The sequence below is a fragment of the Theropithecus gelada genome, chromosome 20 (genome assembly GCF_003255815.1).
Source record: "Theropithecus gelada isolate Dixy chromosome 20, Tgel_1.0, whole genome shotgun sequence".
NCBI lineage: Eukaryota > Metazoa > Chordata > Mammalia > Primates > Cercopithecidae > Theropithecus > Theropithecus gelada.
In genome coordinates, this window is record NC_037688.1 from 64800822 (window position 1) to 64814718 (window position 13897).

The following is a 13897-nucleotide window of genomic DNA, read 5'->3' on the forward strand; positions in this document are numbered from 1 at the left end:
TTGCAGTGAGCTGAGATTGCACCACTGCACTCCAACCTGGGCGACAGAGCGAGACTCTGTCTCAAAAAAATAATAATAATAAATAAAAAGAAAGAACTAGAAAAAGGCCAATGCCTGAAAGTGACAAAGCATATTTCCTGACATTCTAGCAGTTGATGGTGAACGTTGTTCTTTCAGATGAGGTAACTGCAAATCCTGTTTCATTTACTGGTATATATGTCAACCAACACCTGTGTTTGGCTCTCACTGCAGAAATTCGGGAAACTGATCTTTAAATCAATCAATTTTTAGTAGATTGAGGAGCTAAACAAAGGATTATGTTAAATACTTACAGTGCCAGAAAGCAAGTCTATGATATAACTGTAAAAGTAAATGAGTCCAGAACTGCTTACTGGATAGACTGTACATTGTATATCTATAAGAAACAAAAACCAGAATGTCAGTGGAAACAGTTTTACAGTCTCTATAACCTACTTGCTTTTTTTGTTTGCTTGGCCAATTTTTGTATTTTTAGTAGAGATGGGTTTTCGCCATGTTGGCCAGGCTGGTCTTGAACTCCTGACCTCAGGTGACCCGCCCACCTCAGCCTCCCAAAGTGCCAGGATTACAGGCGTGAGTCACCGTACCTGGCCATAGCCTGCCTGTTTTTCACAATTTGTGTGTATAAGCATGTACAGTCATGCATGGCTTAACAAGGAGGATACAGTCTGATAAATATGTCCTTAGGCAATTTCGTCATGCGAACATCACGGAGTGTACTTACGTAAACCTAGATGGGATGGCCTACTACACACCTAGGCTGTATGGTATGGCCTAATGCTCCTAGGTTACAAACCTGGACAGCATGTTACTGCACTGAATACTATAGGTAACTGCAATACAATGTTAAGTATTTGTGTATCTAAACATGTCTAAACAAAGAAAAGCTACAGTAAAAATACAGTATTATAATCTTAGGGGACCACCATTGCATATGTGATCCATTGTTAATTGAAACATTGTCATGGGGTACATGACTGTATATGTATATTACATTTAGAAATGTCATATATATTTGCATATTTGCACAGATATGTTTGTATATTTGTGATTTGCCATTTTCAGTCCAAACCCCAATGTGTCCAATACAGTAATATTTCTTTCTCCTTCTACTTCTAGTGTTTCCTTCACTATTCTCCCCAAACATCTGGCAATATGTCTTTTTTATATATTTTGTATGTAAGTCCACATATAGAGCTTGTTTTTTGCTTGTATGTGTGACTATCAATGCTCCAGATAGAGGCTGCTCCAACAGCTTGGGCTCCAGAGTGAAGCTCACCAGCCCACAGTGGGCATGGACTGTGGTTGAAATGAACCTTTGTGGTTATTTCTCACTCACAGTCTCAAATAGCCACAAAGGTTTATTTCTCACTCACCATCTCATACTGTTATGCTGTCATGCTTGCATGCTGTTATTCCATAGCAGCATGAGTGTTATGGGATCACTTGTTTCTGCAGCATAACCTAGACCATCCTGACTAATACAGTTGCCCAAGAATTAGAATAAGATTCTTAGCAAAGCAAGCATTGTAGGGAGGTACACAGTGAAAAACAAACACACTTCATAGTAAACCAGGCCTTAGACTCACCCGTGTCTTTGAAAGGAATGAGCACAAAGCTGCTGTTGGTGATCTTGTATTTCGTGAGTAAGATTGGGAGCAAAACCAGCATAAAGATGATCAGAAATATCACCAAATTCAGCAACACCAGGAATCTCAAGAAGGAGAAATAGGACTGAATCCCAGTGCCAAATTTCCCTGGAAAAAACAAACCTGGACATCACTGACCAGGGGTATTGACACACTACACATCATAGATTCAATTAGCCACAAAAGCTGAAGCTGGAGTAATCAGTAGCTGGAAAGAGGAAGAAACTTTTTTTTTTTAATTGTTAGCTTTAAGACTCGATCTTCTAGTGTTTTAACTTTTCACCTGTAGATCTACAATCAATCTTGAATTAATCACTTGAGAACGGTATGAGGGAGGGCTCAGTATTTATCTTTTCTTATAGGAATCTCTGGTTGACTCAGCACCATTTATTGGCTGCTTTTTTTGGAAATAATCACCTGACCACATATGTATGAATCTGTTTCTGAACTCTATCCTGTTCCGTGGGTCTACATGTCTATCCTTACACCAATGCTAGACTGTCTTAATTATTGCAGATTTGTAAGACTTGATACGTGGTATCTTTTTTTTTTTTTTTTTTTTGACAGTCTCACTCTGTCACCCAGGCTGGAGTACAGTGGTGCGATCTCAGCTCACTGCAAGCTCTGCCTCCCGAGTTCACGCCATTCTCCTGCCTCAGCCTCCCGAGAAGCTGGGACTACAGGCGCCTGCCACCACACCTGGCTAATTTTTTGTATTTTTAGTGGAGATGGAGTTTCACCGTGTTAGCCAGGATGGTCTCGATCTCCTGACCTTGTGATCCGCCCACCTCAGCCTCCCAAAGTGCTGGGATTACAGGCGTGAGCCACCACACCTGGCCCACTGATACATGGTATCTTTCAGCTTTGTTACTCCTCAAGATTGTCTTAGACATCTTTGGTCTTTTGCATTTATATACAAATGTTAGAATTAGTGTTTTAATTTTCATGCACAGTCTGCTAAGATTCTGACTGGGATTACATAAAATATATAGGTCAATTTGAGGAGAAGTGACATATTTATAATATTAAGTCTTCTGATCCATGAACATGGTATATTTAGGTCTTCCTTAGTTTTTCTCAATAATACTTTATAGTTTTCTGTGCACAATTATTGCATATGGTTCTTTAGATATATTCCTAGATATCTGATTTTTCTTTTTTTTTTTTGACACCGAGTCTCACTCTGTTGCCCAGGGTGGAGTGCAGTGGCGTGATCTCAGCTCCCTGCAACCTCTGCCTCTTGGGTTCAAGGAATTCTTACGCCTCAGCCTTCCGAGTAGCTAGGACTATAGGCGTGAGCCACCACTCCCAGCTAATTTTTATGTTTTTAGTACAGACGGGGTTTCACCATGTTGGCCAAGCTGGTCTCGAACTCCTGATCTCAGGTGATCCACCTGCCTCAGCCTTCCAATGTGCTGGGATTATAGGCGTGAGCCACCACGCCAGGCCCTGACATTTTTGATACTATTGTAAACTGTATCATTTAAAAAAATTCACTTTCTAAATGCTTGTTGTTGGTATATAGAAATACAATTCATTTTAAACAGAGACACTTTAAAATTAACCATAAACCTTGTTACATAACATTAATTTCAATAGTTGTCTTCTTAATTATCTACATGCATATCATTGTCATCTGCAAAAAAAAAAAAAAAAAAAAAGACATTTTATTTTTTCCTTTCCAATTATTATCCTTCCCCCCGACCATCCTGCTACATTGGCTAGAACTTCTAGGATGATTTTGAATAGAATCGGTAATAATCGGCACCTTTTTCTCATTTTCAATCTCAGGGAAAAAGGTTTTAATATTTCATCATTAAGTATGTTGTTAGCTGTATAATTTTCATAGGTTTTTAAAATAAAATTAAGAAAGTTCTTATCTATTTATTATTTGCTAAAAATGAGAACTGAAGTTTGTCAGTGCTTTTTCTGCATCTGTTGGGATGATCCTATAATTTTTTTCTTTTATTCTGTTTTGTGGTGGATTACATCGATTGAGTTGCAAATAGAAAACCAACCTTCCGCTAGATAATAATTAAATTGCTGAGGATAGAAAGCATTCTGAAGAGCAAGGATGGCTTCTTGCTCTTGGTAGGAGCAAAGAACTCATTACTGGAGACCGAAGATATAAGATACCCACAGTTTTTTGCCACTCTCTAATACTTAGCAATCTGCCAGAGGCAAGAAATTTATTATCACACCTGCACTTCATGTCAGATGAGCACCTACCCAGCCAAGAAATCACAGGGGTAGAGTAATTGCAGAGAACATCAAAATCCCAGTTCCCAGGGAGAACCTACCCTCTACTACACAAGCCACTTTCTGAATGAACATCTCCAGAAAGCCTACCACTTTGCAAGAGAGGAAGCTAGACATAGTGGCTAAAACCTTGGACTCTACATCTTGAATGCCTGGGTTCAAACCCCGGTTCTGCCTCACCCTGTCTGAGTGAACTTGGACAAGATCTCAAACTCTCTGAGCCATGCAAATGACAAGCACCTAAATGAAAGTTTCCCTTGAAGATTAACTGAGGTAACGAGTAAAGTGCTTAACACAATGCCTGGTTCACAGTAAATGCTCAATAAAAATTAGCTTTTATTATTTTGCTCCAAACATAATATTACACTTAAATCTCAAGAGAAAAAGTATGAGTGCATGGTTGAAGTTTTAAGTGAGCCATGAAGCCTTTTAGAAATATATTATATTCTCCAAACAAAACAACAATTAGAAGGTTGTTCATTGGATAGATTACCAATTGTATTTTATAGGTCTTAAAATAGTAATAATGGAGAAAATAATTTCTTTTATTTATCCTACTACATTCCTTACAAACCTCACGAAGTTTCCATTTTAGCAGTTTTGGGGAGATGTTTGAAAAATGTTTTGCTGTAAAACAGATAATCCTGGCCAGGCGCGGTGGCTCACACCTGTAATCCCAGCACTTTGGGAGGCCAAGGCAGGCAGATCACCTGAGTTGAGGAATTCAAGACCAGCCTGTCCAACATGGTGAAACCCTGTCTCTACTAAAAATACAAAAAGTAGCCGGCCTGGTGGCACCTGCCTGTAGTCTCAGCTACTTGGGAGGCTGAGGCAGGAGAATCACTTGAACCTGGGAGGTGGAGGTTGCAGTGAGCCGAGACCGCACCATTGCACTCCAGTCTGGGCAACAAGAGCGAAACTTCATCTCAAAAATAACATAACATAACATAACATAACATAACATAACATAAATAATGCAAAAAAAGTTTAATGTTTCTAATTTTGTATTTTGGTTTTTTATTTTCATTTTTATTTTTAGATTAAATAGAGACAGGATCTTACTATGTTACCCAGACTGGTCGTAAACCCCTGAGCCCAAGTGATCCTCCTGCCTCAGCCTCCCAAAGTGCTAGGATTACAGCAGGCATGAGCCGCTATGCCCGGCTAATTTTGTATTTTGGCACAACTTCCAATTTTTGCATACTTGCTATGGACCGAATTGTGTCCCCACCCTCAAATTCATATGGTGAAGCCCTAACCCCCAGTGTAATGGTATTTGGAGATGGGCCTTTGGGAGGTGATTAGGTTTCGATGAGGTCTTGAGACTGGGCCCCCATGATGGGATTAGTGTCATTATAAAAAGAGACACCAGAGAGTTTGCACTCTTTCTCAGAGCACACTCAAAGCAAAGGTTACGTGAACACAGCAAGAAGGCCTGTTCAAGTCTCCAAAACTATGAGAAAAAAATTTGTTTTTTGCCGGGCGCGGTGGCTCATGCCTGTAATCCCAGCACTTTGGGAGGCCGAGGCGGGCGGATCACGAGGTCAGGAGATCGATACCATCCTGGCTAATACTGTGAAACTCCGTCTCTACTAAAAATACAAAAAAATTAGCCAGGCGTGGTGGTGCGCGGCCTGTAGTCCCAACTACTCGGAGGCTGAGGCAGGAGAATGGCGTGAACCCGGGAGGCGGAGCTTGCAGTGAGCCGAGATCGCACCACTGCACTCCAGCCTTGGGTGACAAAGCGAGACTCCGCCTCAAAAAAAAAAATTTGTTTTTTAAGCCATCCAGTCTGCAGTATCTTGTTATGGCAGCCCAAGCCAACTAGCAACAACACTTTTAATCCCAAATTCTCACCATTATAGGAAAGGAAGGGTTCACAGTATTTTCAGGGCCATGGGAACTCTCTGCAGTTTGGTGAAAGTGATGAACCTCGTCTCAGGATAATAAAGCTTTCTGTTTGTTTATTTATGTTTTTGTTTTGAGACCGTGTCTGGCTCTGTTGCCCAGGCTGGAGTACAATAGCACAATCATAGCTTACTGCAGCCTCAAACTCCTGGGCTCAGGCGATCCTCCTGCCTAAGCTACCCCAGAAGCTGGGACTATGGGTGTATAGCACCACATCCAGCTAATTTTTAAAACTTTTGGGCCAGGCGCGGTGGCTTACGCCTTTAATTACAGCACTTTGGGAGGCCGAGGTAGGCGGATCACGAGGTCAGGAGATGGAGACCATCCTGGCTAACACAGTGAAACCCCGTCTCTACTAAAAATACAAAAAATTAGCCAGGCGTGGTGGCAGGCGCCTATAGTCCCAGCTATTTGGGAGGCTGAGGCAGGAGAATGGCGTGAACCCGGGGAGCGGAGCCCGCAGTAAGCCGAGATCACGCCACTGCACTCCAGCCTGGGCGACAGAGTGAGACTCTGTCTCAAAAAAAAAAAAACACTGACTAACAAACTTTTTGTTGTAGAGGCAAGGTCTTACTTTGTTACCCAGGCTGGTCTCAAACTCCTGGGCTCAGATGATCTTCCTGCCTCAGTCTCCCAAAATGCTAGGATTACAGGCATGAACCACGGCCTGGCTGGGATAATGTTTTTAATAATATGATAACTGTATGTCTGTTTTTATTTTATGCATTGAAATTAGAAGTATAACATTTTTAAAATAATATATTTATGCATAATATTGTAATGCATAAAATAATAGTCTATTAATATTAATATATTATAATTTAATATTATTTTGAAATAATACTATTTATGCATTTAATTTAAATTAAATTATTAAATATTTTATTTTATTTTATTTTATTTTGAGACAGAGTCTCGCTCTGTCGCCCAGGCTGGAGTGCAGTGGCGCCATCTTGGATCACTGCAAGCTCCACCTTCCGGGTTCACGACATTCTCCTGCCTCAGCCTCCTGAGTAGGTGGGACTACAGGTGCCCACCACCACGCCCAGCTAATTTTTTGTATTTTTAGTAGACACGGGGTTTCACTGTGTTGGCCAGGATGGTCTCGATCTCCTGGCCTCATGATCCGTCCGCCTCAGCATCCCACAGTGCTGGGATCACAGGCGTGAGCCACTGCACCCTGCCAATTTAATATTATTTTTAAATAGTACTATTTTGTGCATTTAATTTAAATGCATAAGATAAAAACAGATACACAGTTAGCATCTTATTAAAAAAATATGTGTGATAGAATGACCTACGTGAGCATCAGTGAGCACCTTTACTGGCACTTCTTTTGAGACAGAGTCTTGTTCTGTCACCCAGGCTGGAGTGCAATAGTGCGGTCTCGGCTCACTGCAACATCCACCTCCTGGGTTCAAGTGATTCTCATGCCTCAGCCTCCCAAATAGCTGGGATTACAGGCATGCACTACCATGCCCAGCTAATTTTTTGTAGTTTTAGTAGAGATGGGATTTCACCATGTTGGCCAGGCTGGTCTTGAACTCCTGACCTCGTGATCCACCCATCTTGGCCTCCCAAAGGGCTGGGATTACAGGAGTGAGCCACTGTGCCTGGTCTTCACTAGCACATTAAATAACAAGATCTAGCGGCAAGTCTAATAACGACTGAAATTTCCAAGCAGTCATGAGCATTAGCGGTATTCCAAGATAAATACAACTGGAAGGGACAGGAAAATATCCACGATTTTTTCCTGGTGACAAAGACACAGGTTCTGCTAAACCTTGCGGTGGTTTGTTGTTCACATTCATCATAGAAGGAAATGCTCAATTTCAGCTAGACGCTAGTGGAAACGAAGCTGTACTTGCTCCCCAGACACAGAGACTTCTGAGGAGGAGCCTGCACAGAGGCCGGGGCGGGATACCTTCTATGCTGCGAATGTCCTCCCGCCACAGCTCCAGGTGGGTCGTCATCTCTCGAGCCTTCTCCAGGAACCTCTTCCAAGACTTGCTGCTGTACCGCTTCCACTGGTCCCACTCGGAGAGATACTTCATTTGTGTCTCCTGAATGTCCCTGCATGGAAAACATAAGTATCACAATCACAACAGCAGCAGCATCAAGACTCAGCATCCCAGCCCAGCGCGGTGCTCCACGCCTGTAATCCCAGCACTTTGGGAGGCCGAGGCAGGTGGATCATCTGAGGTCAGGAGTTCGAGGCCAGCCTGGCCAACATGGTGAAACGCCATCTCTACTAAAAATACAAAATTAGCCAGGCATGGTGGCGGGTGCCTGTAATCCTGGCTACTCCAGGAAGCTGAGGCAGGAGAATCGCTTGAACCTGGGAGGCAGAGTTTGCAGTAAGCCAAGATTGTGCCATTGCACTTCAGCCTGGGCAACAAGAACGAAACTTCGTCTCGAAAAAAAAAGAAAAGAAAAAGACTCAGCATCTCATAAAACCCCAGCTGAAAGGACAGAGAAATATGTGAGCTCTCATACATTGCTGCAAGGAATATAAAATGCTGCCGCCGCTATGGAAAAAAGTTTGGCAGTCCGTCAAAATGTCAAACAGAGTAACCATGCGCCCTGCGGTTCTCAGATCACATGAAGCCAGGAGTTCAAGACCAGCCTGGCCAACATGGCAAAACCCCGTCTCTACTGAAAATACCAAAATTAGCCAAGCATGGTGGCGGGCACCTGTAATCCCAGCTACTAGGAAGGCTGAGGCAGGAGAATCGCTCGAACCCAGAAGGTGGAGGTTTCAGTGAGCTGAGATCATGCCATTGCACTCCAGCCTGGGTGACAGAGCAAGACTCTGTATCAAAAAAAAAATTATTTTAAATAAAAATAATAAAAATAAAAGACAAAAGAAAAATAGTATTTTGTGACACATGAAAATCACATGAAATTCAAATTTCAGTGTCCATAAATATTCCTAGAACACAGCCATGCCAATTCATTTATGAACCATCTGCAACAGCAGAGCTGAGTAGTTGCAACAGAGACTGCACGGCCCACAAAGCTGATCCTGAGTCTAGAGGGAAAGCAAACATGTTGACATTCAACAACGACAGCTCCCTGGGAGAAGTGCTACAAAAGGGGATGTGGTCAGGGCTCTGGAAACCTGGAGGAGATGCCCCAAGTCCAAGCTGGTGTTAGAGGAAGGAGTAAGGAGAGCAGGGGAAAAAGAAAGTGCTGGGGCCTGAAGGCGAGAGAGGAAACATGAGGAATTTGCCAACCATCCATGGCACATGGCACATGCCTCCACCCTCCCACCAGTCTGTCCTCCTCCATCAGACAGGGAGCTCCTATTAAAAGGACTTGAACCTCCCATCCAAACAAGCCTCCCTGTGTTGTGCGTCAGTTTCCTTATCTGTAAGTTGGAGTTAGTAAAGTACCTACCCTTAGATCAGTGGTTCTCAAGTGGGGGCAATTTTGCACACCTCCCAAAGAACATCAAGCAATGGTCTGGGGACATCTTTGACTGTCACAACTTGGGGGAGGGGGACATGCTTCTGGCATCTAGTGGGTAAAGGCCAGGGATGCTACTAAACATCCTCCAATCCATAGACAGCCCTCCACAACAGAGAAGGATCTGGCCCTAAATGTCAATAAGCAAGAGTGTGGCTGGGCGTGGTGGCTCACGCCTGTAATCCCAGCACTTTGGGAGGCCGAGGTGGGCGGATCACGAGTTCATAAGATTGAGACCACCCTAGCTAACACGGTGAAACGCCGTCTCTACTAAAAAAAAAAAAAAAAAAAAAAATACAAAAATTAGCCGGGCGTGGTGGCAGGCGCCTGTAGTCCCAGCTACTTGGGAGGCTGCGGCAGGAGAATGGCGTGAACCCAGGAGGCAGAGCTTGCAGTGAGCCGAGATGGCGCCACTGCTCTGCAGCCTGGGCGACAGATCGAGACTCTGTCTCAAAAAAAAAAAAAAGCAAGAATGCTAAGGTTAAAAAACCCTCCCTTGGCTGGGCGCGGTGGCTCATGCTTGTAATCCCAGCACTTTGGGAGGCTGAGGCAGATGGATCATCTGAGGCTAGGAATTCCAGACCAGCCTGGCCAACATGGTGAAACCCCGTCTCTACTAAAAATACAAAAAATTAACCAGGCATGGTGGCAGGCGCCTGTAATCCCAGCTACTCAGGAGGCTGAGGTGGGACAATCGCTGGAACCCAGGAGGCGGAGGTTGCAGTGAGGCAAGATGGCGCCACTGCATTCCAGCCTGGGCGACAGAGTGAGACTCGTCTCAAAAATAAATAAATAAAATAGCCCGGGTGCGGTGGCTCATGCCTGTAATCCCGGTTCTTTGGAAGGCCGAGGCGGGCGGATCACCTGAGGTCGGGAGTTTGAGACCAGCCTGACCAACATGGAGAAACCCTGTCTCTGCTAAAAATACAAAATTAGCCGGGCGTCGTGGCGCATACCTGTAATCCCAGCTACTTGGGAGGCTGAGGCAGGAGAATCACTTGAACCTGGGAGGCAGAGGTTGCGGTGAGCCGAGATCGCACCATTGCACTCCAGCATGGGCAACAAGAGCGAAACTCCGTCTAAAAATAAATAAATAAAATAATAATAATAATTTGAAAACCTTGCCTCAGAGGGTGGAGTGGGGATTAAAGGAAATAAAGAGCTTAGAATAACAACTGTTAGCAATTAGAATTATCCTCCCTGGCCGGGTGCAGTGGCTAAACCTGTAATCCCAGCACTTTGGGAGGCCCAGGCGGGTGGATCAGGAGTTTGAGGAGTTTGAGACCAGTCTGACCAACATGGTGAAATCCTGTCTCTATTAAAAATACAAAAATTAGCCAGGAATGCTGGTGGGTGCCTGTAATCCCAGCTACTCAGGAGGCTGAGGCAGGAGAATTGCTTGAACCTGGGAGGGGGAGGATGCAGTGAGTAGAGATCGTGCCATTGCACTCCAGCCTGGGCGACAGAGCAACACTCTGTCTCAAAAAAAAAGAATGATCTTTCCTGTGTCCTTTTCTTTGCCACTTTATTTTTTTGAGACGGAGTCTCACTCTGTCACCCAGGTTGGAATGCAGTGGCACAATCTCAGCTCACAGCAACCTCCGCTTCCCGGATTCAAGCGATTCTCCTGCCCCAGCCTCACGAGTAGCTGGGATAACAGGCACCCGCCACCACGCCTGGCTAATTTTTGTATTTTTAGTAGAGATGAGGTTTCACCATGCTGGCCAGGCTGGTCTCAAACTCCTGACCTCAGGTGATCCACCCACCTTGGCCTCTCAAAATGCTGGGATTACAGGCATGAGCCACTGCACCCAGCCTTCTTTGCCACTTTCTAGGGATTCACTGGTAAACCACATAGACATGGGCCCTGCTCTCATGAGTCTGTTAGTTTCATTTTTCCAGTGAACCTGGAAGTCCCTTGATGGAAGAAAATATGTCTCTCTCTTAGGTGTGGCAGAGTTTGGGTATAGAGCAGTAGTAGTTTATAAGAATTCAAAATCTGTGAATCTGAAAAAGTGGGAAATAAAATACATTTATTATTTATTTATTTATTTGATTTTTAAATACATTTATATATGGAATGCTTCATGAATTTGTGTGTCATTCTTACTCAGAGGCCATGCTAATTTTCTCTGTATCATTCCAATTTTAGCATATGTGCCGCCAAAGGGAGCACCAAACTTTATTTTTGTTTTTTTTTTACTTCTTTTTTTTTGAGACAGCGTCTCGCTTTGTCACCCAGACTGAAGTGCAGTGGCGCCATCTTGGGTCGCTGCAGCCTCAACCTCCCGGACTCAGGTGATCCTTCCACCTCAGCCTCCTGAGTAGCTGAGACTACAGGAGTACGCCACCATGCCTAGCTAAATTTTGTAATTTTAGTAGAAACAGGTTTTACCACGTTGCCCAGGCTGGTCACAAATTTCTGAGCTCAAGCGATCCACCTGCCTCAGCCTCCTGAAGTGCTGGGACTACAGGTATGAGCCACTGTACCAGCTGAAATACATTTATAAAGTCTCAATATTTTTTGAGAATACAAGACCACCCAAATTAAAAATAAAACCAGAGATAACATAGTCTCAAACCTACAAAGCACAGTGTATCATCCAATGTGCATCATCCAATGTGTTATTTTGTATTTTTGTTTTGTTTTGTTTTTTTGAGACACAGTCTTGCTCTGTCGCCCAGACTGGAGAATAGTGGCACGATCTTGGCTCACTGCAACCTCTGCCTCCCGGGTTCAGGCAATTCTCCTGCCTCAGCCTTCCAAGTAGCTGGGACTACAGGCGCCCGCCACCATGCCCGGCTAATTTTTGTGTTTTTAGTAGAGACGGGGTTTCACCATATTGGCCAGGCTGGTCTTGAACTCCTGACCTTGTGATCCACCTGCCTCGGTCTCCCAAAGTGCTGGGATTACAGGCGTGAGCCACCGTGCCCAGCCCAACGTGTTATTTTGTTTTGCTGTTGTTTTCGTAGAGACAGGGTCTTATTCTGTCACCCAGGCTGGAGGGTAGTGGCATGATCATAGCTCATTGCAGCCCTCCTATTCCTGGGCTTGAGTGATTACACCTGCCTTAGCCTTCTGAGTAGCTGGGACTATAGGCACACATCACCACACTCAGCTAATTTTTCTATTATTATTTTATTTATTTATTTATCTATTTATTTTGTAAAGACAGGATCTTGCTATGCTGCCCAGGCTGGTCTGGAACTCCTGGTCTCAAGCAATCCTCCTGCCTCAGCCTCTCAAAGTGCTGTAATTACGGGCATGAGCCACTTTGCCTGACCTTTCTAATGAATTTATGCTACTGACCCTGTGGGGGGAGCAATTAGAGAGTTAAGCAGAAATACCCACTTCTGTCATGACACCAGGTCAATGGGAAAATTATGTTTTAAATTCTTCAAGAATGGGGGAGATGGCAAGCTACCACCCGAATCCATTCTCCCCTTCTCTGGCACTAGCTGGAGACACTTCCCAGCTTTCTCAGCAGTTAGGTTATGACCATGTGGCTAAATTCTCTCTGGTAGAAATGTTAAAAGCCAACCTTTCAGACTTGGCTCTTAACCCACTCCCAAAACTCCCAGTGACTCAATGAATGTGTGAATGCCCCGTGGCCATGTGACTTTACACCTCTACCCATTAGTGGGAAGAATCTCTTTCCACCAAATTGAATCTGGACTGTGATCTGGTTAGACCACAGACTGCAGTAGGAGGGAAGTTGAACTGGTTCTAAGCCTAGTCTCAGGAGGTTTTGCAGGCTTCTGATCCTCTCTTGGGCTCCGGCTGTTGCCATGCGAACAAACCCGAGCTATCATGATGATACCATGTAATCATCCCAGCTGAAGCCACCCTAGACCAGCTTACAGCCAGCTGATCCCCAGCCTAGATCAGCAGAGCCACCTCCCCAACCACAGCTGACTATGGATAAAGATTCAGCCCAACTGAAACTAGGATTTGTCCAGCTGACTGGTAGACTTGAGAAACTATTATTTTAGGCTACTCAGTTGTGGGGTGATTTATTCTGCTGTGTAGCTAACTGGTATACTCATACTCCAAACTCTTTCTTTTTTCCCTGCTTGGTTGCAGACAAAAATGAGGCTTTAGGGGTATGCAGAGCTGCAAGATGGAAAGAGCCTGGATCCCTGAATGGCTGCAAAGTCCCTCAGTTCCTAGTACTTTATGCTAGCAAGAAATAAACTGCCAGGCACGGTGGCTCATGCCTGTTATTCCAGCACTTTGGGAGGCCGAGGCAAGCGGATCACCTGAGGTCAGGAGTTCGAGACCAGCCTGGCCAACATGGTGAAACCCTGTCTCTACTGAAAATACAAAATTAGCTAGGCATGGTGGCACATGCCTGTAATCCCAGCTACTCGGGAGTCTGAGGCAAGAGAATCGCTTGAACCTGGGAGGCAGAGGTTGCCAAGATCGCACCATTGCTCTCTAGCCTGGACAACAAGAGCGAAACTCTGTCTCAAAAAAGAAAGAAAAGAAAAGAAAGAAAGAAGGAAAGAAGGAAGGAAGGAAGGAAAGAAGGAAGGAAGGAAGGAAGGAAGGAAGGAAGGAAGGAAGGAAGGAA

The 13897-nt window shown here is 44.2% G+C and overlaps 1 protein-coding gene and 1 non-coding gene across 3 annotated transcripts in view; both read right to left on the reverse strand.

The window, feature by feature from the left end:
* The window catches only part of TMC7 (transmembrane channel like 7), a 69879-nt gene that overhangs the window by 36136 nt on the left and 19846 nt on the right, over positions 1-13897 (reverse strand). For both annotated transcript variants that reach the window (XM_025370617.1, XM_025370618.1), the window contains exons 3-5: positions 7780-7928; positions 1629-1796; positions 333-415 (exon numbers count right to left, since the gene is read on the reverse strand). In XM_025370617.1, the coding sequence (XP_025226402.1) occupies positions 333-415; positions 1629-1796; positions 7780-7928 (400 nt within the window). The remainder of the gene's footprint in view (positions 1-332; positions 416-1628; positions 1797-7779; positions 7929-13897) is intronic.
* On the reverse strand, positions 11393-11499 carry LOC112614927. The gene has a single exon (XR_003117224.1). It is a non-coding gene; the product is annotated as a U6 spliceosomal RNA (small nuclear RNA).